Source organism: Chrysemys picta, chromosome 9, assembly GCF_011386835.1.
Source record: "Chrysemys picta bellii isolate R12L10 chromosome 9, ASM1138683v2, whole genome shotgun sequence".
In the NCBI taxonomy this organism is placed as follows: domain Eukaryota; kingdom Metazoa; phylum Chordata; order Testudines; family Emydidae; genus Chrysemys; species Chrysemys picta.
Genome location: NC_088799.1, coordinates 9180889 through 9205805, shown reverse-complemented (window position 1 = coordinate 9205805; position 24917 = coordinate 9180889). Strand labels below are relative to the sequence as shown.

General features: G+C 42.2%; 1 protein-coding gene across 2 annotated transcripts in view; it reads right to left on the bottom strand.

Moving 5' to 3' along the window:
- Positions 1-4602: 4602 nt before the first annotated feature.
- The window catches only part of LAMP3 (lysosomal associated membrane protein 3), a 34915-nt gene continuing 14600 nt past the window's right edge, over positions 4603-24917 (bottom strand). Inside the window, exons 3-7 of one of the 2 annotated variants that reach the window (XM_005285990.4) lie at positions 24449-24571; positions 19250-19307; positions 17350-17514; positions 9336-9496; positions 4603-7042 (exon numbers count right to left, since the gene is read on the bottom strand). In XM_005285990.4, coding sequence (XP_005286047.2) covers positions 9357-9496; positions 17350-17514; positions 19250-19307; positions 24449-24571 — 486 coding nt within the window. In that variant the 3' untranslated portion in view covers positions 4603-7042; positions 9336-9356. The remainder of the gene's footprint in view (positions 7043-9335; positions 9497-17349; positions 17515-19249; positions 19308-24448; positions 24572-24917) is intronic. The other variant, XM_024107389.3, reaches the window with a different exon arrangement.

Below are 24917 nucleotides of genomic sequence, written 5' to 3'. Positions count from 1 at the left end.
TATCAACATTCAGTTTCATCTGCCATTCCGAAGAAGTGGGCATTCACCCACGAAAGCTTATGCTCCAATACATCTGTTAGTCTTAAAGGTGCCACAGGACTCTCTGTTGCTTTTTACAGATCCAGACTAACATGGCTACCCCTCTGATACTATCTGCCATTTTGTTTCCCAGTCACCCAGTTTTGTGAAATTCCTTTGTAATTCTTCACAGTCAACTTTGAACTTAACTCTGTTGAATAGTTTTGCATGATTCGCAAACTTTGCCACCCCAGTGTTTCCCCCCTTTTTCAGCTCATTTATGAATATGTTGAACAGAACTGGTCCCAGTACAGATCTTTGGGGGAACCCTGCTATTTTCCTCTCTCTACTGTGAAAACAGACTGTTTATCCCCATCCTTTGTTTCCTATATTTTAACCAGTTATTGATCCATGAAAGAACCTTCCCTCTTATCCCATGACTCCTTCCTTTTCTTAAGACCATTTGGTGTGGGATCTTGTCAAAGGCTTTCTGAAGGTCCAGGTACACTATATCCACTGGATCACCTTTGTCCTCATGTTTGTTGGTAACCTCAATTCTAATAGAATGGTGAGGCATGATTTCCCTTTACAAAAGCCATGTGGACTCTTTCCCAACATATTGTGTTCATCTATATGGCTGATAATTCTGTTCTTTAATATAGTTTCAATCAATTTGCCTGGTACTGAAGTCTGGCTTACCTGCCTGTAATTGAGATGATTGCCTCTGGAGCCATTTTTAAAAAATCAGTTTACAATTGACACATCAGTCTGGGACAATTCCTCAGATTTATCACCTACAAAGAATGGCTCAGATGTGGCAATCTCCCTCACCGTCTCTGCAGTGAAGACCAATGAAAAGCATTCATTTAGCTTCTCTGCTGCAGTCCTAAATGCTTCTTTAGTAACTCGATCATCCAATGGCCCCAGTCATTGTTTGACAGACTTCTTGCATCTGATGTACTTTAAAAAAAAATGCTGTTAGTTAGTGTGTCTTTTGCTAGTTGCTCTTCAAATTCTTTTTTGGCCTGCTTAATTATACTTTTACACTTGACTTGCCAGAGTTATGTTCCTTTCTCTTTTCCTCAGTGGGATTGAACTTCCAATTTTTAAAGGATGTCTTTTTGGCTCTGTCTCTTTTACACTGTTGTTTAGCCATGGTGCTGGTTTTTTGGACCTCGTCTTGTTTTTTTATTTTTTTTATTTGCAGTATACATATGAGTTTGAGCCTCTGTTATGCTGTTTTTAAAAAGGTTCCATGCAGCTTGCAAGCAATTCGCTCTTGTGACTGTTCTTTTAATTTCCATTTAACAAGCATCCCTGTTTTTGTGTTGTTCCCCTTTTAAAAGTTAAATGCTGCTGTGGTCGGTCTCTTTGGTATTTCCCCCCCTACAAGGATGTTAAATGTAATTACAGTATAGTCACTATTACTGAGTGGTTCAGCTATAGTCACCTCTTGCACCAGCTCCTATGCGCCACTTAGGACTAAATCAAGAATTCTCTCTCCCTTGCTGGGTTCCAGGACTAGCACCTGGCATTGGCCACTGTCAGAAGACAGGTTACTGGGTTAGATGGACTTTTGATCACACTCAGTATGGCCGTTCTTATGTCCTTATGCTCCAAGCAGCAGTCATTAATAGCTTAAAGTCTCAATTAAGCTGTCACCTGACCCTTAGTCCTGCCCCCTCAGGCTGGAAGCAGCTAATTAATTATGGCACAGGTGTGGCTGGCCCAGTTCCCCTTAAAGGAAACAGTCTCCCTGAGACCCCAAGAAATTGTGCATGTACTGAAGTTGAAAGTGGAAAATAGTAAAATTACAATGTAAATAATTTTTAAACGCCCACAGTGTGCTTACCACTATATATGACACAGATAAGGACATAGTTGCAGAACCAAAGGGTTTATAATCTAGATAGAATTGGGAGAATTAAGGGGGGAGGGGAAGTTTGGCATATTTAGAGAGTTGGATGAGATTAATAAGGAAAGTCCAAATACTAGTCCCCTCTTCCCACACACACATTCATATGTGTAGACTGTGAGCAGCATAATTCATTTGAACTTTGAATACATTTTCCTCAAGAAGAGGAGAGATACTAAAACTTGTCATGTCATGACAGGATAGACAGTATTAGAACTATTAAAATACTGGTCAGCCCCATATGCATTATATGTTAGAAATTTAAGGGAAATAGGAAAGTCCCTGCAAAGATGTGTGCCAAAACCACATTTCTGTGTCCCTGATCTGTATGGACTTTGATTTTCATGTTAAAAGCTTCCTGTTTTTCCACAACCTTATATTGTTCTTTGTGAAAGACAGGAGAGTAAATGCAACCTATTCATTTTAAATTTCTTTTTAAATAAACAGTGAAGTAAGCATCTGAACAGATGAGACAATAACGTTTTTTAGAATGCTCAGGTGTGAGGATCAGGAAGTTACATGTGGTGTGGTGAAGGAAGGGGCCAGTAGAGAAAGGGAAGTGTGAGCTCTTGGGTGTTTTGTGGCTGGCTGGGAAAGCACAGCTACCAACAGAGTTGTTCCTGTGGCCCAACATGCCTGCAGCAAAAGTACATCACTGCATCACTGACAATGATCTGCAGAGACCACTGACCTGAGGAAGGCTGAGAGTAAGAGAGTGGAGGACCCGCAAGAAATCCTTTATGTAATCTCTTTTGGCATAGACCATATTTCTTGTACATTAGCATAATGATTTTTTGTTATATGATTAAATACAATTCCATTCAAGTATTCATCTGTGTGGATCCCACTGTATGTATGCATGCGTGCCGTGTGCATGAGATTGAAATCTTTGCATAGCTGTGTCCGTTGGACCTATGTTCTGCATGTCTCCCCTCCCCAGCCTAGGGCTTAAACCATGCATCAGTACCCTGTCCCTGCCCATGGCAGCAAGACAGATCCAGGCTGTGTCTGCTTGCTTAACACATTCACCAAACCTAGTTTTATCTAGCTAGATAAAACACTAGATTCCTCCCCCCTTTGCTTTTTTCCCCTTCTTTAACAAAAAAATCCCCCAAGCCCCTATTTTTCTCTCATCACTCTGCACCAAAACCACTCACATGACAGATTTGAAGCATTTGGGCTTCAACCATGTCTGCTTTGTGACAGCCTCATTCCGCTTACAGAAGATCATAGCCCTTGTTTAGTTGTCTCAGCGAGAGCCATGTGCCTGACTATTGCTCCATCTACCATTTGTTCTCCTTAAAATGAGGAAAATCTAGAGACATCCAGCTAACATATCATCTGGAGCAACCTAAAAGGACTACTTCAGACTCAGAAGAACAGACATCAAACTCCCAGATGGGAGCTTCTACCTCTAAATCCCAGTTTGTGTCAGCATCCCCAGCTGCTGAGAAGTGACTCTCAAGGCCAGTACCAGTAAGAAGTCTGATCTGGCACCTACAGGCCATGAAGCAGCCACCAAAGACAGCTCAGCACTGATAGTTGTCCAAAGACAAGGTTGATCAGGCCACTAGATCATATGTGGTTACTGGCACCAGTCTTCCTCCCCTGAAAAAGGAAAAGTCGAGAGGCTGAAGAAGAGCTATTCACCTTCACTTTCCTTCAGAGAACTGAGCACAAAGCCCTCTCTTACTACAGGGGTTCAACTTCTGGCTCAGAGCTGAAGAGCACTAAGAATATCCCTGTCCCTGCGTCCAGTACGGATTTGTCAACCCTGAAAATGGCAGAGTGGACATTGGAGCTGGCACCAACAATCAAGCACTAATGGTTCTAGATGACTTATTGCTGATAGAAGTTACCTCCTCTAGTACCTTTATCTAGCACTGACTCCAACATCCAAGTTCATAGTACTCACATTACCTCACAGATTGGCACTGCCCTTAAAGGAGATTTATTCCTCCTCCCACGCTGCTGACCAAATCATCTCCCCTTATGGCCATGACTCAGCAGTCTCAGTCTTGGGATGGCCTTGCCAGGCAATCTGAAGGCCTAGTGGTCAAGTTACAGTCTACCATCCCCTAATGCTCCCCAGGTTCCTCTGGTCAGGCAGAGCCTCAGGGGAAGAGGGGGGGGGGGTGTCCCAGCCCAGGAACCTAGCAGGAAGGGGGAAAGGGAATCTCTAGCTGGTACAACTGCCCAGCTTCCCCTGGGCCACTTCCTCCCCAGCCCATTCTCTCCTGAGTTTGGGGCATGGTCATGGCACTCAGCTTCCCTCTCAGCAGAGGATCGCTCCCACAGCCTAAATAGTTAAAACAGTCAGTTGGGTCTTCCCAGCTCACTTTCCAGTGTCCACTTAGCAGGGATGGAAAAAAAAGGGGTCAGGCCCTTGGCCTCCCAGTTGGGACTTACCCAATCCAGACTCTTCCCCTGTAGATCCCTCTGTCCTAGAGGCTTCAACTAGCCTCTCCTTCCCACTCCCCTGCTTGCCTCTCAGAGTCTCCTTTTAAGCAGGACCACCATTTGGAGCATGCTTTGCAGCTGCTGAGGGGCAGGGCCTTCTTGGCCCAGTACTGCCCCATGACTCCTTTAGTCTTAGTGAGGGGTCTGTAAGCCCCATCACAATGTAACACAGCATTCAACAGATACAACAAATTCACAAAACACACATATTTAAAATGACTGAAAACAATCTTTATTACAGAAACTCCAACAGTAGAAAAGTACAGAGCATACACAATTTTCATAACTAAGTAATTATGTTGGGACCCATTAATAATGGCAGGATAACAGTTAAGGAGATAAGTCAATAAGCTAATGGTGTCTGTATTCTCAAGAAGTGCATTTAAATCTCCCACCCCTCTCCTTGCAGCACTTCACAGCCAATTTTTAGACTGGGCTTTATTTGCCCTGTGTGGAGAAATAAGGGACAGAAGGAAATAAAGCTTTGCACTATAATCTTATTGGCCTTTTGGCTAAGAATAAGTATAGGATTGGTATATGTGATATGCCCTTTCTTGTTAGGTTGTATGTTGCATTTTCAGTAGGATGTAGTACATGATCTAGGCTGTGATTTTCAGTGGGGCCTAAGGGAGTTAGGGATTTTAGCAGGGTGTTTTTGTATCTAGTTTCTATGATCCTACATTGTGTGCGAGATGTTGGACAAGTGGCGGATTTTGTAAGGAACAACTATGGTGAGGAGGAGCGGGGCCACTAGGTTAGGTAGCATTGTCAGCGTTGATCATCCATACAGATGAGCAAAAGCAAATAGTAGAAGAAATGGATGGTGTTAATAGTGGTATTAGTGTGACAGCATGTCTAATATACAGAATATTATATGGTAAGATCTTAAAAATCCCACTGCATGTTCCTCCTTTGCAACCCGTACTTTGTATGGAATATTTCCTCAAACAGAACATTTAGCAACAAAACCCTGCAACCAAGAGCCACTAAATCTGTAGATTTCCCCCCTCTGAAGCTGGACGCTCCTAAGAACAACATTATATGAACAATTTCTCAGAAGATAAGCCACCCACCAAATAGTAAGCTAAATTCTGGCAGGAAATGAGCATGAGCATCTGCCAAAAAATTGCATGTAGCAACTCAGGCAGCAAGTTTGCTGCCTATTCTTACTCCCCATAAAACTCAACACTTCCTGACCAAGCAATTTCCCCATCTACATCTCTACTGCCATTTGTTCATGCTTCTTGAAAACATCTGTTCATGGGATTGGGCAGACAGGGTGTTACTGCTTGTCAGAGAATGGGTTCACATTGAGAGTCAGATCCGCAGCAGCTGTAAAGCAGTGAAGGTCCATTGGCTCCTCAGCTGGTGTAAAAATCACTGTATCTGCACTGGCTTTGTAAATGCTACAATGGCTTCAATAAAGCTTTGCTGATTTTACACCAGCTATGGATCTGGCCCTCTGGCTGCATTTGCATTGTACACTGCACCAGTGCTAATTAGTACAAATCTATTATTTTACTCATTGCATGGGAAAGGATCGCATTTAGCTTTTTTTAAAAAAAATAAAAAAGACCTTCCCCCACACACACACCAGGAAAAAACCAAGATACACATGAACTCAAACATTATTCACCACTAACTGTTTGATTTATAATTCTAATCCAAAATATGCAATAGAATGTATTTATTTTGCATCATGCATAAAAATGGCACAGGGCACTGCACAATGAAACACAGTTAAATTATTAGTAATTAAGACCAGTTAAAGCAAGAGTGAATAGATCTCTTTTCAACTGGGTATCAAATGTTAAAAGACTGAATAGTAACAGAGTTTCCCAGGCAAGGAGCATAACAAGAAAATGCTCTGGTTCCCATTGATACAAGATTTAAAACTGGACAGATGAGGAAACCCAACATTTGAGATTCTAACAAAGGGCTAGGAACATACGAGAAAGGAGATCAGTTAAATACGCTGGGCTGCAGCTAGTCAAGACCTTCATTGTGAATAAAACAAACAAATTTTATATGTGCAAAACTTTAAAAGGACCCAGTCAGAAAAGTTTACGACCTGATCCTGTGAGATGCTGCATTCCTTCAGCAGCCCTCAGGATTATGCCCTTAAAATGCCAGTAACATGCTGAGAGAGTAATAGTTACATTGCATGTTCTTTGTAAATTCAGTTTTCAAATTTATGCTCTTCCTTATATTAACCCATTTCCTACGTATGATCCATAAACTGTGTTGTAAAAACAAAAAGTTGAATTGAAATAGGCCACTAAAAATCCTCTCTCTAAACACAAGTGAACTGTATGAAAACTGTTCCCCTTCTTCTCAGTTGCAGGTAGCTCAATAAAATGACCAGGTACTTGATTTCATAACTAGACACACATACTCTGGCATTTTACATTGTTCTAACAGTGTTATTAGAAGAAAAATTATGGCAGACTTGAAATTCTAAAATCTTTTCATGAAATGCTTCTCATTATTTATATGAAATTATTTTGATCTGCTAGATTCTCTGGTACACAGACGATTTCCGCTTAAGGCAGATCGCGCAGAGGATGAGTGCCAGGATGCCGGCGATAAAGATCACAAAGAAGCCAATCGCAGGAAAAATAATGTTGAAGTCAGCTGCGCACTCCTCCACTAGAAGGGGAAAAAATATTTAGTGATGCCGACACTGACTGAATCTTTCAGCCCTTCACGAAGTGATCTTTGAATACTGGAACATTAGAATCATTTGATCAGTTGCAGTCGTTTGAAAGGACCATATCTCTTCTGCTTATTATGCTACTTTACAATGATATCCAAATACCTCTCCTTTTGCTGACTGGTTTTAAATTTAGTTTGATGCTTTTGTGGACTTGAGGGTGCTGCAAAATAGTCTTTCATTTTTACAGTCAAACCGAGAGAACATTTCTGGTAATGCACTGTTACTTTCATAGACAGATTTTAAGGCCAGAATGAATCATGATGATCATCTAGTCTGACCTCCTGCATAACACAGGCCAGCCCCACATCACAGCATCCATGTGGAGGGAATTTTTCTCCTCTACTGTATAAGTGAGTAAGCAATTAATGGTTTAACTAAGCAGTAGTAAAATATCAAAACGGCTTTTAAACTTTAAACAAAATGGGCCAGATATTGATTTGAGTTACCCTGGTGAAAATCCAAAGTGAGTCCACTGCAGTAAATGAAGTTACTCCAGATTTATGCTATTACATAACTGATATAAAATATTGGCCCAATGTTATCTATTTATTATTGCATTTTTTTCAAACTAAACTAAGTGATGAAGAATTCCTTATACAGCACATTTTTCTAGGCTCCTATCCTGCAGTCCTTATCCAGGAAAAACTCCCACTCACAGCAAAACTTACCTCATTACCATTATTAGTAGGGAGGATTTTTACTGTTCTCATATTTTATTCTACTTTCTCATTTTAAAATATTTTCATATTTAATTTCTCCTCACTTCGATGGGTTTTGTCGCAGCGGGTCAGGTTTTTTTGGTTTTTGTATGTTTGTCTTTTAAACTTTGTAAATCTTTTGTAAGATGAAGATTTAAATCAACCAAACAACCCCACTTTAAAATCATCTCAAAATCAATTACTGTATATATCCCTCAATCACCTGATTAGTAGGAAACAGAGACCAAAGCGTTACATACAGCATGCTTTAAAATTAATCTAAATTATCTCCATGTGCAGATCCAACACCTCAATTTACAAGCATGAAATTCCTCCTTGTGCAGAGGGCCTACACACCATTTAAGTCCCACAAGAACCTTCAAAATATAGCTTAAGTGGGTCTTCATTTGTTCATAGACCTTTGTGGGCCCTCTGCAGTCGACACCATTTAATATTAAATATTCACTGATGGTGTGTTTTTAATAACCCTAGTGTCTTCCTATACTTAGAACAGGAGAAAGCACAGTATCATCATTACCTCAGCGTGGCAACTGTTGAGTTTTGTAGCAATCACTGTAAATATTCTGAATAGGAAGTGATTTTACTCATGAGCTCCCAAGAGAAAATGTCTTGAATAGTGGTCTCATTGGATCCCCGAACCCACCTGAACTCACTCCTACCTCAACCTACACATGCACAGTAAAGTCTCATGACACTAGCCCATGTTTTCTGCCCTTCTGTATTAGATCTCTCTATGCTGTATTGTGACATAGGGTTAATACTGACATGCTGTTTATAGCCACAGATGGCTCATTCTATCCCCCCGGAACAGACATTTTAAAAGAAATCCACTGTCTTAGATATATTTCTTGTTCCTTATTATGGTTATTTTTTAATGGAAATAAAGCTCCTAAGAAAATAGAAAATTATCCAGCATTTAAAATCTGCCTCTGGAGTAGGCATCAAAGCAGCCCGATCTGTCTGTGAAAGTGCTACAGCACTAATATGTATATCACATTGCCACAGCAGGACCTATCACTCTGTTTCACCAACGGAATTAGTAGGAAAGAGCAGAGATTAGTATAATACTAGCCCTAATACTCATAAGGTGTGTGCGCACATTTTTGTGGAGGGAAGCAGAGGCAACCTGTCCATCCATGAGGATACTTGTCCCAGGGCTTCTGCACACATGGCTTCCCATAAGAGCATCACTGAGCACTGGTTCTACAGAATCTCCTGTGAATATAGACTTACTCCTGTGAGAGAGTGTCTTGCATGCCTAATAATCGACCATCTCCTTAGACCCTAACAGCATATCCCTAGACTCATCCCTTTATCATTTGTTCTGTCTTCTAAGCACCCACAATTTTGTTGGCTCTTTTTCAGGAACACAATAGATCTTAAGTGTTACCTCTTGAACATATTGCATTAAACACATGGCCTCATCCCATTAAAATATATAGCTCTTTGACTATAGGTTTGACAACTGGAAGCCAAGATTCCCAAGGTCTCTATACTTGCTACGCACATTTTGAAGTGTGTGGGCAATTCAGATGCGTTCATATCCTCTATTTGGCTTTCTTCTCGAACTTAGCCCCAAGACAAGCACAATGACAAACAATCCCAGGGTGCTCAGGCCCAATGCAATAGGGATTGTTCTCCTGTTTCTGTCAAGAGAGCATTCTTCCTCTGCAATTAAAGTTAGAATATAGAGTATGCATTAGATCAAAACAACACACTCCTAGAATACATGCCGATGCAGATACTTTTAGAACATAGCTACTGGGGACAACCCAGAATTCTATGTCATTGCTGAACTCAGTATGATTTTCTTTATGGAGGGATCACATCTCACAAAAACATACTTGCCTAGATGGAAATAGCTACATTCCTTGTGGCGAATCTATTCTGCTTTATCACATACACATTCGGAAAAAAATCTGTTGATACACATTTAGGGCTTGAACCTGTGGAGCACTCCATGCATACAGTGCAAGGTTAAAAATAATGAGCAAGACTGGGATCCGACATGAAGGAGAACCTCTGCTGTGCAGCTTTCAGTTACTGCTGCCTAATAGTCTGCCTGGTGCAAAGGTTCCGGCTCTCTTGAGACATCTAGATAGACTTACGTAGTGCTGGGGAGGAGCCGGTGGTCGTGGTACATGTAGGTACCAATGACATAGGGAGGGATAGGAGAGAGGTCCGGGAGGCCAATATTAGGCTGCTTGGTAAGAGATTGAAGTCCAGGACCTCCATGGTAGCAATCTCTGAAATGCTTCCAGTTCCATGCACATGGCCAGTTAGACAGGCAGAACTGCAGGGTCTCAATGCATGGATGAGACGATGGTGTAGGGAGGAGGGTTTTAGATTTATTAGGACATGGGGAAACTTTTGCAAAGGGGGAGCCTATACAGGAAGGATGGGCTCCACTGAAACCAAAATGGAACCAGATTGCTCGCACTTAACATTAAAAAGGTCCCAGGGCAGTTTTTAAACTAAGGGCTGGGGGAAAGCCGATAGGTGCAGAGGAGCACATGGTTTGGACAGAGACATCCCTTAGGGAGGATCTATTAATGGAGATTCTCTATGTCCTAGAAAGAGGAGAGGATGGAAGATGATAAAATACAGGTAGGATCTGATGAGAAACCATCAAATGAAAAAAAAGTCCCTTTCAATTACATCATATAATGGCAGACAGCTAAAAAGTAGCAAGTTTTAAAAGTGCTTATATACCAATGCTAGAAGTCTAAATAATAAGATGGATGAACTAGAGTGCCTCATATTAAATTAGGATATTAATATAATAGGCATCACAGAAATTTGGTAGAATGAGGATAATCAATGGGACACAGTAGTACCAGGGTACAAAATATATCGGAAGGACAGAACAGGTCGTGCTGGTGGGGGAGTGGCACTATATGTGAAAGAAAGCGTAGAATCAAATGAAGTAAAAATCTTAAATGAACCAAACTGTACCATAGAATCTTTATGGATAGTAATTCCATGCTCTAATAATAAGAATACAGCAGTAGGGATATATTACTGACCACCTGACCAGAATGGTGAAGTGAGTGAAATGCTCTGGGAGATTAGAGAGGCTAGTAAAATAAAAAACTCAATTATAATGGGGGATTTCAACTATCCCTATATTCACTGGGCACATGTCATCTTAGGACGGGATGCAGAGATACAGTTTCTCAACACCTTAAATGACTGCTTCTTGGAGCAGCTAGTCCTGGAACCCACCAGAGGAGAGGCAATTCTGGATTTAGTCCTAAGTGGAGCACAGCATCTGGTCCAAGAGGTGAATATAGCTGGACCGCTTGGTAATAGTGACCATAATATAATTAAATTTAATATCCCTGTGGCGGGGAAAACACCACAACAGCCCAACACTGTAGCATTTAATTTCAGAAAGGGGAACTTCACAAAAATGAGAAGGCTAGTTAAACAGAAATTAAAAGGTACAGCACCAAAGGTGAAATCCCTGCACGCTGCATGGAAACTTTTTAAAGACACCATAACAGAGGCTCAACTTAAATGTATCCCCCAAATTAAAACACACAGTAAGAGAACCAAAAAAGAGCCACCGTTGCTAAACAACAAAGTAAAAGAAGCAGTGAGAGGCAAAAAGGCATCCTTTAAAAAGTAGAAGTTAAATCCTAGTGAGGAAAATAGAAAGGAGCATAAACTCTGGCAAATGAAGTGTAAAAATATAATTAGGAAGGCCAAAAAAGAATTTGAAGAACAGCTAGCCAAAGACTCAAAAAGTAATAGCAAAAAAAAAAAAAAGTTAAGTACATCAGAAGCAGGAAGCCTGCTAAACAACCAGTGGGGCCACTGGACGATCGAGATGCTAAAGAGCACTCAAGGACAATAAGGCCATTGCGGAGAAACTAAATGAATTCTTTACATCAGTCTTCACAGTTGAGGATGTGAGGGATATTCCCAAACCTGAGCCATTCTTTTTAGGTGACAAATCTGAGGAACTGTCCCAGATTGAGGTGTCATTAGAGGAGGTTTTGGAACAAATTGATAAACTAAACAGTAGTAAGTCACCAGGACCAGATGGTATTCACCCAGGAATTCTGAAGGAACTCAAATATGAAATTGCAGAACTACTAACTGTAGGCTGTAATCTATCATTTAACTCAGCTTCTGTACCAAATGACTGGAGGATAACTAATGTGACGCCAATTTTTTAAAAGGGCTCCATAGGTGATCCCGGCAATTACAGGCTGGTAAGCCTGACTTCAGTACTGGGCAAACTGGTTGAAATGATAGTAAAGAACAAAATTGTCAGACACATAGATTAACATAATTTGTTGGCGAAGAGTCAACATGGTTTTTTGTAAAGGGAAATCATGCCTCACCAATCTACTAGAATTCTTTGAGGGGGTCAACAAGCATGTGAACATATAGTGTACTTAAATTTTCAGAAAGTGAATATAGTGTACTTAAATTTTCAGAAAGCCTTTGACAAGGTCCCTCACCAAAGGTGCTTAAGCAAAGTAAGTAGTCATGGGCTAAGAGGGAAGGTTCTCTCATGGATTGGTAACTGGTTAAAAGATAGGAAACAAACAATCGGAATAAATGGTTAGTTTTCAGAATGGAGAGAGGTAAATAGTGGTGTCCCCCAGGGGTTTGTACTGGGACCAGTCCTATTCAACATATTCATAAATGATCTGGGAAAAAGGATAAAACAGTGAGGTGGCAACATTTGTAGATGATACAAAACTACTCAAGATAGCTAAGTCCCAGGCAGACTGCGAAGAGCTACAAAAGGATCTCTCAAAACTGAGCAACAAAATGGCAGATGAAATTCAATGTTGATAAATGCAAAGTAATGCGCATTGGAAAACATAATTCCAACTATACATATAAAATGATGGGGTGTAAATTAGCTGTTACCACTCAAGAAAGAGATCTTGGAGTCATTGTGGATAGTTCTCAGAAAACATCCACTCAAAATGCAGCGGAAGTCAAAAAAGCGAACAGAATGTTGGGAATCATTAAGAAAGGGATAGATAATAAGACAGAAAATATCATATTGCCTCTATATAAATCCATGGTACGCCCACATCTTGAATACTGTGTGCAGATGTGGTCACCCCCCCCCCCCTCAAAAAGGATATATTGGAATTGGAAAAGGTTCAGAAAAGGCAACAAAAATGATTAGGGGCATGGAACAGCTGCCGTATGAGGAGAGATTAACAAAATTTAGACTTTTCAGCTTGGAAAAGAGATGACTAATGGGGGATATGATAGAGGTCTATAAAATCATGACTGGTGTGGAGAAAGTAAATAAGGAAGTGCTATTTACTCCTTCTCATAACACAAGAATTAGGGGTCAACCTGTGGAGTTCCTTGACAGAGGATGTTGTGAAGGCCAAGACACTAACCGGGTTCAAAAAAGAACTAGATAAATGCATGGAAGATAGGTCCATAAGTGGCTATTAGCCAGGATGGGCAGGAATGGTGTCCCTAGCCTCTGTTTGCCAAAAGCTGGGAATGAGCAACAGGGAATGGATCACTTGATGATTACCTGTTCTGTTCATTCCGTCTGGGGCACCTGGCAATTGGCCACTGTCAGAAGACAGTATACTGGGCTAGATGGACCTTTGATCTGACCTAGCATGGCCGTTCTTATGTTCTTATGTATGGCCAAAGAAGGGAGTCCATAGCCAAGCACTTCATTAGCATGATAAGGATCACACCTAAATCCATATCTCCTCAAACCTACAAATTCTCCATCCACAGAATCCCATATTTAACTCTGAACACCTGCGAGTGAGGAGGTTGGGGGTGGGGGGTGAGAGTTTTGGATGTAGGACAGAGGATTATGCCTAATACTGATTCTACTTGGAGTCATACATTAGCATCCACTGTCATGGAGGCTAGAGCACAATAGCCCATCACAGAAGGACTTGCAGTATCAAGATCTTAGATGATAGATCCATTTACTAATTAAATAATATTTGGGAAATTTATTATATATCTAGTAGGACTCCAGAGGCTTTTGTAGGCAAGTAATGTATATCTTTTAAATGTGCCTAAATATTAACTCCAAACATACCTTTTACCTGTAAAGAAGGGAGACAAATCCTGAAGTCCTTAGTCAGTCCCTAAATAGGCAAAACTCCTATTGAAATCAGTGAGAGTTTTGCCTGACTAAGGACTTAGGGATTAGGTTCAATGGGAGGTTAGCCTGAGGAAGAACTGAATAAAGACAGCAAAATTTAGGACATTTACTTGAATAGGACTTAAGGATCCAGCTCATTTAAACTTGCACTACAGTCAGAATAACATTAGAGATGAGAGGATAGTCTGAGTTTCACCATTGCCCAATGCTAGCAGCTGCAGGAAACTGTTCATAGATCCACCTGATCTTAATGCACGAGCCTCACTCAGTGCTCCAGAGAAAGGCCTCTTATGTGATGCTTTGAGTACAATAGTTTCCTCTAATCAATTAAAACCTTTACATATGATCATGATTCACGAATCATCACAGCTCAGCAGCCAATCCAATTTATACCCAAAATATGCTAGTGTCCAAGTAACTTTCTTCCACTGTGAATTATGCCTAATGCCTTGGGCACAGCAGGAAGGTCAGATGTTGACTGTCCTCCAAGAAAGATAAAGTCTCTCCATGTCTGTGACATACAATACTAAATCATAGAGTGTTAGTAAAACTGTCTGATTCCTTTTCCTGCTGTTAATCTGATCTTCAATTCTTTTTAACCTCCTGTTCTGCATTGCTACGGGTTGTGGTGAGCTGCGGGTTGGTTCAATCTTCTCAGCAGAGGGGAATCTTTACATCAGCAGCATGTAACTAACCTGGAGCATATTCTGGAGTATAAAATGTCATCTATAACTCCAGAACTACCACACTGCTTACCCCACTCCTGATCCAGTTCTTACCTAGCTCAGTGGTTTCACCTAGTGCTGGGTGCTGCTTTTTTAAAAAGTAAGTCTTTGGTGAATTCAGGACTATAGTAAAGCTACACAGCTTCTGTAATCTGCATTCAAACTCTCCACAAGTCTGCAGATGTCTGGATCAGGGATGTTGGTTTGGGGGCAACTTTGGGTTGTGAGCACTGAGACTTATTTCCAGTATATGGAAGTGTGATTCAAAAGTAACTTTTAGGGGTTTCCAAACAACACTAGAACAAGCCAAACTCCTCCCGGATGTAACTCCATTGTGGCTTATACAAAACCATAAGTATCTTGAAACCCACTGTCATTGCTGTTGGTGTTTTCTTTCTTCCTTTTTTTTTTAAAATAAGCAAATCTGGTGCAATGGAAGTGAAACTGCACTGTCTCAGAGATGTGACGTAAGAAGGCCATTTGTGTGGCTGCTTTATAGAACCAGCTTTCACTGGGGATTTTTCATTCATCATCTGCATACAGAACAGTATGTAACTTTCTCATAACTGTTTCTTGGTCATTGGGGGAATTCTTTTAACCAAAGTTACCTGCCTTCTGGCCTTTTGGCTAAGATACAATATAACATCATTTTGGAGACATCCTTGATTAGCAGGCTATCTCCTGTTATAGGAAGACAGATTATGTGATCTAATAGACCTTTTATACGTGTTACCACTGGAGATGGGGCCATACCAAAATCCCAAGTCTGAATAAACTCATTCTTTTGGGAAGTTCAGATATGAATTTGGAGACCAACTATGATCCACATTAGCTCAGTTTTGTTGTATGGAAAAAACCTTTGTGAGAATGTGTTTACGTTAAAACAAATGCCAAATAAATCTTGCAAATTCAGCTTAAATTTTAAGAACTTTTAAAAATATGTATGGGGGAAAATGTGAAGAAGATGATGTCATAGGGAACTGCAGGAGGTCTATGGAGAACCCAGTATAGTAAATGTAGTGAAGTCCCAATCACTTCATTGGACAGGGCATGTTGTTAGGATGATGGAAGACACACCAAACAAGGCATTTCTTGGAAGGACATCCTTGTGGTGTCCAACCTCATGGCTAATAAGGAGAAGATGGAGGGATAACAGTGAGCAAAGTCTAAGAGCTTTTAATATGAATTACCCTCAACTGGAAAAATATGCCCTTGACAGAAAGAGATGGGGACAAATTGTGAGAGTGGCCAAGGTTCTCCATAGTCTACAGAGCCAGGAAGCAGTAGTAGAGAAAAACACAGTTTCCCACTATATTACCTTCTATGCATAATGAGAAGTACTAGCCTGCCTGGAGGAGAAGGAGCTGAAATGCTGAACTAGCAAAGGAAGAACAACAATTTAGTTTTAACAAAGTCAAAGGAGAGAATTAGACAGGGAAGGGGAATCAAGGAAATGATCTTTTGAAAGAACCATAGAATATCAGGGTTGGAAGGGACCTCAGAAGTTCATCTAGTCCAACCCCCTGCTCAAAGCAGGTCCAATCCCAAGACAGATTTTTGCCCCAGATCCCTAAGTGACCCTCTCAAGGATTGAACTCACAACCCTGGGTTCAACAGACCAATGTGCAAACCACTGAGCTATCCCTCCCCTCCCAAAGCAAGTAGAATATCAGAGGGCAAAGGAAGAGCTATGCACCTTTTCTTTTAATGTGCGTAAATGGCGGAGAAATGAGAAATCTGCTTGACTACTTAGGTTCAGGTATGGTGCCATGACCATAGAATATGAGCACCTTATATGAATTAAAAGCACAAGACAATATTGATCAACCTGTCTCTTTCTTCCGAGTGGGTAGCACTAAGTTACTTGACTGGCTTGTGTTTGCGTGTCTGTATGCAAGAGGAACTTGTTCAAGGAAAGCCAACTTGAAGAGATGAGCTTTGCATTTAATGCTGAATATAAGCAGGCTGATGGTCATTCTTGCTGGACCTTTTCTGATAGTGAGTTCCATAGTCTCTAGGTCCAGACCCACTAACAGTTCCATCTCCTGCATGCCACAGCTGTTCCCTACTGGAAGGCAGTTTCATCATTCCAGTGAAGTGTAGCTGTTGTGGGAGATCATGGTTCTAAAGGGACAGATGGTCTCCCAGGTAGCTAGTCCCAGAGACAGCTTTGACAACAGAGACCTTGAATTGGACTCTCTACACAATGGACTAGAGGACAGGAAGCCAATGCAATGGTTGTAAATACACTTCCAGTAGCACTGGGAAAGCAAGAGGAGGTGGGGGATAGAACAGTCACTGAGAGACAGGTAGGGTCAGGGATGGTGAGGTTTTAAGGATGAAGGGAAATAGAGCATGTTTATAGGCAGAGGGAAAGGAGCCAAAAGTCATGGAGAAGCTTTCTGTTTCATGCCCTGGCCTGAAATATGACTGGGAGAGACCGATGACATCAGCAGCTGACAGATGGAAACACTGGGGAAGCAGTTTGCCTTAGAGAGCCATTACTTTACATTGATTTTCCACATATTTAACAGAGCCACCATATTTCCAGCCTGCCAGCCCACAATGAGAAAAGTCTCCTTGCTATATTAATAATACTGAAATGCTGCCCAGTTGCAAATCTTTAGCTCCTGGAGCCACAAAATAAGCCTGGATGAGCTAACTCTCTAACGTACCTTTCCCAAACTGGTCACCAACAATGGCAAAGGCTTGGAGTTGGGTGTTAACAGTGAGCAGCTGGAAGTTGTCTGCCAGGTTCACCATCTGTTTGCTGAGACACTTAAATGAATTCCCCATCGTAGCTGTAAACAGCTGCTTGCTTGTAACATTGTGCCATGAACCTGGAGGCCACAAAGAGAGAGAGACACAAATAGGAATAGACAATAACTCTATGGAAACATTTCTGAGGTTGAGTGGTGGCTGATTCTGAAGAGCCTTTGTCCCCAATGCTTTGGGAGGGCAGTAGGCACTTCTGTGGGTGCATATTGGAACAGTCTTTGTATCACAATGTTTATCAGCCCCAAATATTTTTTTAATGGCTGCTTTAATGGGCAGACCTTGGGAAGATGAGAGTTTGGGATGGGTTTGGAAAGCACACAACAATTCACATGCTTCTTCAAACCTTACCTGAAATCCTCGAGTCTGCAAAACTGGGATGAAAATTTCACAAGAATTAGCCTTTATGCCAGGTCTCCAGTCCTGTCACTTCCAGCCACAGATGCCAATCAATTCTCTCACAGGATTTTGGGACTTCTCGTGCTGATTGCTGAATAAACCGTTTCCCAGCACTACAGAACTTTATAAAAAGGTTTGGCTCCAGTTTGATTCAAGAAGTGAGCGATGTGTCAGGCATGATTGGTTCTCATGTTTTACCACCCAGTTGGTCTATCCCTAGTTTTAATGTGCTGCATGCAACTTTTTGCAAGACATGGGGAAGCTCTGTGAAAATTGGCACTGAGGGTAGCCCTAGATAGGCATCTCCTTTGGGCCTGCTCCTTCTTTCCCGTTCAGTGTTATTAATCAGAAGTAGCTCCATTAAAGTCTCATACATGAGAAGAGAATCAGGTACATAAACTCAGATCCTGAAAGCCATGTAGACACCTAACTCCCATTTAAATAAATACCTTTGAGGATCTGGGCCATAGTGTCCAGCACTATCAGGACACCCCTGCTTGAGTGATTACTTTAGTTTCATTCTTCTTCTGTTGGCCAGAGAGTAACAAGCATGAATCAGAAGACTAATGAATAACATGTGGGTCAAAACATACGTAAAATTAATAATAGGGAAAATATATAATGATGGTGCAGGATTCATCACTTTGACCTAAATAGAATTCTCTCTAGTGTTGTTTTCCATGAGTTAGCACTTCAGATGTCACTCATTTATGTTAAAGCTGTGAGCACCAGGCCAGTGTGAGAAAGAGAAAAACTTGGGTCTGTTGTGAAGATGGGTCAGAGACAAAATTACAGCTCTTGACACCAAGGGTTATTAAAAAAGTGTTTGGGTTAGGATCCAAATTATAAAATTGGTTCTTATATTTACATTGGGCCAAACCAACATGCCTGACATGACCACTCCTACACTTTGGGGTGTTTGGAAGCTGTATCCAGATCTGAATTTCTGTGGCGTGTGCTTGTTTCTGGTTTATAAGTCACAACGTTTCTGGTTTATAAGTCACAAAGTTTCTCTCTGGGTGCAGATACAAAACTTTCCCAAAGCTGAGTGGTATTTGGATTTGGACCCTTCTCCAGTCTATATCAAGGACAGTTGAGAGGTATAGGAATGAGTTGGAGACACAAGTACGAAAAAAGAATTGTGATAAGTTAACTGCAACTTAGTCACATCTTTTTGATTTTTAAACCATAAAAGTTTAGGTGGAGGCTAATTTGAAAGAGTGACTAAAATACAGTAACCTATCAGCAAAATCACTGCTTTTAATTAAGGCAGCCTGAGTCTACCCCCAGATATGTAGAAAACTGAAAATAACTGATAAGAAAAAAATCACAACAAAATTAAATCAAGAATGGTTTGGAAATGAAATTAACACCGTGAATATAAAATACACAAACACTTACCCACAGAGGGTATCTTTAAGCTGGCCTCAACTGTACTGACGTAATAGACTCTATCTTTCTGCAAAATAACAAATTAATATCGTTAGCTGCCATTGTGCCTTAATGTTTGTGAAATATAATACACAGTATACTGCGGTGCAGGGAAGACAAACCCAGCAAAATGGACTCAGGGAGGATATGAGAAGAAATAGTTATTGTCTCGCTAAACAAAGCAGGTGTTTTGTGGAAGAAACTTAAATTCCATTGCCCTGTGGAGCTTCAAGATTATTATTAATTTTCCAGATGCTTTACAAAAGCAAAAAGTCACAGGGCCAGGTTATCATCTGGTGTAATTTCAGTTCTATTGTTTTCAATGGATCTGTGCTGATTTATAGTGATTGAGAGTCTGGCTAACAGTCCCGGCCCTGAAGAGTTTATGATTCAAATTTGACACGACCCATGAGGGTCATTAAAAATAAACTGAGGGTGAATGAGAAAAATTGGGCAAAGGTAGCAGTGACGAGATCACACAATTATTCGAGATTGGAACACATCAAAAAAATCCTCCCATCAGATCCTGAGAATCAACTCCCTCAACCAGCCCATAGGGACTTTATTTTAATATTCTGGTGCCGGAGTCTGGCGCAAGCACCCTGCCATATACAATACAGCTAATGCTCAGTTCAGTTCAAGTGGATCATGTGGGTGTGATTTGCAGGTGTTGTATGTGAGTATAAGCCATATATATGCAGTGTTGTTCAGGGTCGGCTTTAGGAACTGTGGGGCCTGATTTGAATACCCGGCGGCGGTCAGGGTCTTCGGCGGCACTTTGGCAGCAGGGAGTCCTTCACTTGCCCCGGGTCTTCCGCGGCACTGAAGGACCGCCCCCCCCCACTGCCAAAATGCCGCTGAAGACCCGGAGTGAGTGAAGGACCCCCGGACGCCGAAGTGCCGCCAAAGACTCGGACCGCCGCCGGGTGAGCAAAAAAATTTAAAAGGCGCCTAAGGTGCAGGGCCCTCTTAGGCGCGTGCGCGGGGCCCTCTTAGGCGCGGGGCCTGATTCCGGGGAATCGGCCTAAAGCCAGCCCTGGTGTTGTTGTAACTGTGTTGGACCTAGGATATTAGAGACCAGGGCCGGCGCTTCCATTTAGACGACCTAGGGGTTGCCTAGGACACCAGGATTTGAGGGGGGGGGATTTTGACGCCCTTGGCGGCAATTCGGCGCTGGGGGGGTCCTTCCGCGCTCCGGGTCTTCGGCAGCAATTCTGCGGCGGGTCCTTCAATCGCTCCAGGACCTGCCGCCAAAGTGCCCCAAAGACCGGGAGCGCGGAAGGACCCCTCCGCCGCAGAATTGCCGATGACAACCGGGCCTAGGTTTGCCTAGGGCGCCAAAAACCCTGGTGCCGCTCCTGTTAGAGACACAAGATAGGCAAGGTAATATCTTTTATTGGACCAACTGGTAAGAAAGACAAGCTTTAGAGCTTACACAGAGCTGACCTGAAGAAGACCTGTGTAAGCACCAAACCTTGTCTCTCCCACCAACAGAAGTTGATCCAGTAAAAGATATTACTTAGCTCACCTTGTGTCCGTACGTTTCCATGTCATTTGTGGTAAGCGCATGTTGGGGAGGGTTCCGCAAGTTTTTGTATTACACAAGTTAATAGGCACAAGATGAGACCTTTTATTTTTCTACCCTGTGTTTTGCTGTTATACTTGGAGGGAGAATCTCCACACTGCTCTCTTTAGTTGAATTTATGTATGACTTACACAGAGCTGAATGGCGGCTTTAAATCAGTCTCACAGCAGTTGCACTGCCCCAGCAGCAGCTCCTGGATTCAAGGTGCTTGGGACAGGAAGATGTCTGCAACAATTTGTGCATTTCCACTGTGAGTAGAGATCTCTTTCCAGTTTGGGTTTTGCTTACCTTCCATTCAGTGTAACAACAAATTTGAGGTGAAATCATATCGCAAAACAAGAGAGGAAACTGTAAGAGGAATAGTCCTTTCTGTAACTTGGGTAATTGCACACACCTCCCACAAGGCCAGCTTGATTTCACAGGCTTGCAGCTTTGTGGAGTGGAAAATACCTGAGATCGTGACAGCTGACTGTGGTATTTTCAGCTGACCATCCTGCGTGGGTATTGCACTAAAGCCTGGTGGAGTGTGATTGTCTGATTGCTCTGCCCTGGGACCTTCACGGAAATAAGAGCTGTATCTTATGAGGCTATTCCCAAGGAGCAATATTTTAAATGAAAGAAATGCAAGTTTCAGGTTTAGAATTTGGCCCTCCTCTTGCAGCCCTGCTGCGAGGCTGAATTACCAGTGGCTTCAGCCATAGGCACCGACTCCGTGGGTGCTCCAGGGTTGGAGCACCCAGGGGAAAAATGAGTGGGTGCTCTGCACCCACCGGCAGCCAAGCTCCCCTCACCCTCCGCCCCACTTCCTCCCCCACCCCTGAGTGGGCCGCGTCCCCGCTCCTCCGCCTACCTCCCAGCGTTTCCCAGCTGGACACCACCAAACAGCTGTTTGGCAGCGTTAGCACACTCTGGGAGGGGGGGAAGGAGCGGGAACGTGGCACACTCAGGGGAAGATGCGGGGCCGGGGTGGAGATTTGGGGAAGGAGTTGGAATAGGGGCAGGGAGGGGGCGGAGTTGGGGTGGGGACTTTGGAGAAGAGGTTAGATTGGGGGCAGGGCAGGGGTGGGAAGAGGTGGGGCAAGGCCCCATGGAAGGGGTGGAGTGGGGGCGGGGCCGGAGGCTGATGGGGGGGTTGAACACCCACAGGAAAGAGGGGAAGTTGGCGCCTACGGCTTCAGCTACAGTCCTGTGTACGGAAGGACTGGAGGGTTAGACTGCTGGCTAATTGCCAGCTGGCAACTATTCTCCTCTTGTACTTCTCCTTCTCAAAGTAAGGAGAGTTTTAAGGCTCACAGGTTTCAACAACAATAATAGAAAATGTGTGAAACTCCATTGTCAGAAAAAGAGGAAAGAAGTTCTAATAATTATACCTTGCACTTTCTATAGCACTGAAGATTTCAAGCCCTTTACAAATGTCATTTACACCTCATCACACCTTTGTGGGGGAAATAGTAGAACGCTTATTTTACAGATGGTTAAACCAAGAGGGCTAATGATTTGCACAAGATCACACAGTGATCCTAGGAATGTTGACTCCTAGTATCCCACTCTAACCACTATACTCCAGTGAGAAGCAGCTGTCAGTGAAGTTCCTGACCGACGAGTGTCCATATCACAAAAAAGTTGCCATCTCCATTAGCAACCTTGCATTCTGTCCAGACATGGGACCAATTCTACTCTGAGGAATAAAACATCTGTTCTTACTGAGCATATGGTGGGTACATTACAGGCCTTCCTGTTTTCAAACCCTGTGCAAGGACATCTGCCTGTGGGTTCATAGAAGCAGCTACTCATTTATCTGTCATCACATTTCAGCACTGCAGACACGTGACTTGAGGGTCTGATTCTGCTCTGGGCTACAGTGATGCAAATCAGGAGTGACTGGAGCTACACAAGTGTAAAACCAGTTTGCCTGTGACCAGAATAGCCCTTGAGAGTCTGAAGGTTGACCATACCAGACTGAAACTGTAGCAAACAGAGTTCTGAACAGCTCATATTTCAAAGTCCTGACACTCTTGTGAGAGCTTATCTTTAAGTGAAGGATAGATTGTGCAATGCTGTGCCATTAATCTCATTGTTCTGGGGGTGAGAGCAAGCACAGCTCCCAAAGTTTCATATCAGTATCTTTAGTGCTGCTGCTCCAGTTGATGCTTATATGTACTTGAATCACAGGACTTGGTCTAAGGATCCTTGCAGGGTAGGAATGCAGCTCTCTGAGTGCAAGGAGAACACAGCCAAAACAAACACTTAAAATATAAACTGATCCTTTGTTTTCAAACATTTCCTCTGTATATTTTTGCTTCACCTCACATTTATTCCTCTTTCATCTGCAGTTTTAGAAATCTGTCTCCAGTCAACCAAAGGAGATGGGTTTCAGAGTGGTAGCCGTGTTATTCACCAGAATCTAATATCATCACATTGCCCAAATATTAACAACTTTGGGCAGTATAAACTGGCATTGCTTGCTCCAATGTCTCCAATGGACCTATGCCAATTTACACCAGTTGAGGACCTGGCCCTTTGTCCAAAGGTGAATTGTGAATGTTGGATGATTAACCACTTGCATGTTCCCTAACACAGTTGTCGTTAACAGGGGTCTAGGATGATTTCCCTGATCACTCTGGAGGACAGAGGCATTCTGTCCTGGAAGACTAATGGAACCAAAATCAAGGTTTTGGTTTGACCCATTACAAAGATACAGTTCAGCTATGAAGCTCAGACCCAAACCCAAATGTTTCCAAAGTTCAGGTGTGTTCAGATTTGAGCCCTTCTTCATGTAACAATCTTGTGGCTTTGTGAGATTAAATCACAGAGGCAGTTGATGATGTTACAGTTTTATTACAGTCTCTTTTCCATTGTAAAGACCTTTTGTCAACTGCCTTGTCCATTGCATTCATAGTACAAACTTCTCTTTATAGCACTGCTGGTGTCACGGTACAATCCCTGTTAGCCATCATAGAATCTATTCCCTCTGCACACCAAAAACCTAGGCATGGGTGTCCCATATAACCGGGAGTTATAATTAGAGATAAGAGTTCCTTGTCTCTAATTTAGGGCCCAGTGCCAGGTTCCTGACATGCACAGAGATGTATTTATTCAGAATAACATGGTCACTGACATGCCATACTGTATTCTACATACATGTTTGGAATAGAGATGCCCCCAAACTAAACCCTGGACCCAAACACTTCTGAAGTTTGGTGGTTGAGGAAATCTGAATTTGCAAATGTCTCCTCTCTTTATAATGGGCCAAACCAAAAATTCAGGTATAAACAGCCCCATATTTTGAGCTGTGTGCAATCCACATCCAGGTTTTGAGTGATACCCTGTTGTAATATCAATATTTCGCCCTTCTCTGGTGTCTTCAACCAGAGGATCTCAGAGCACTTTACTGACATTAATTTATTGAGCATCAGAACACCCTGTGAAGTCTTGTAGATGGAGAAAATGAGGAACAGGGAGATGAAAAGACTTGCCCATGATCATGCAACGAGTCTATTCTGGGAATAGAACCGAGGAACTGAATCCCAATTCCCCAGCTCTGACCTCTGCCTTGCTGTAAAAAATAAGAGTGCAACAATTACCTTTACAAAGGTAACGCTTATAAAGCCGCCATTAAAAGTTAAGTTCAGATTTGATTGCAGATTTCCACAGCTTCCAGATGTTTGTGTGATACTGGGATCAATATTGAAGTATCCCTTCTTCTGCTGTGGAGACAAAAAAAATTTCCAGTGTATCTCAGTTAGAGACAAAACAAAAAAAGAAACACACAGACACTTAAGAGCTTTCTGAAATTGAATTGATGGGTCTGGATCAATAGCCTTGCGGTTGACTACCATCCAAAAGACCGTAGGCTGCATTATCCAGTCTGATCTCATGCTTCCAGGGACTTAGCACTGCAGATTGTGCTGTTTGTCTCTAACATAATTTCTGCAGACCTGGACTTTAGTCTGACTTGGGCCCTTCAAGGCTGAGAACACTTCAATCTAACCCTCTGTGAGCCTCTCACACATCATAAAACAATGCATCACAATCTGGTGAGGAGAAACCCCG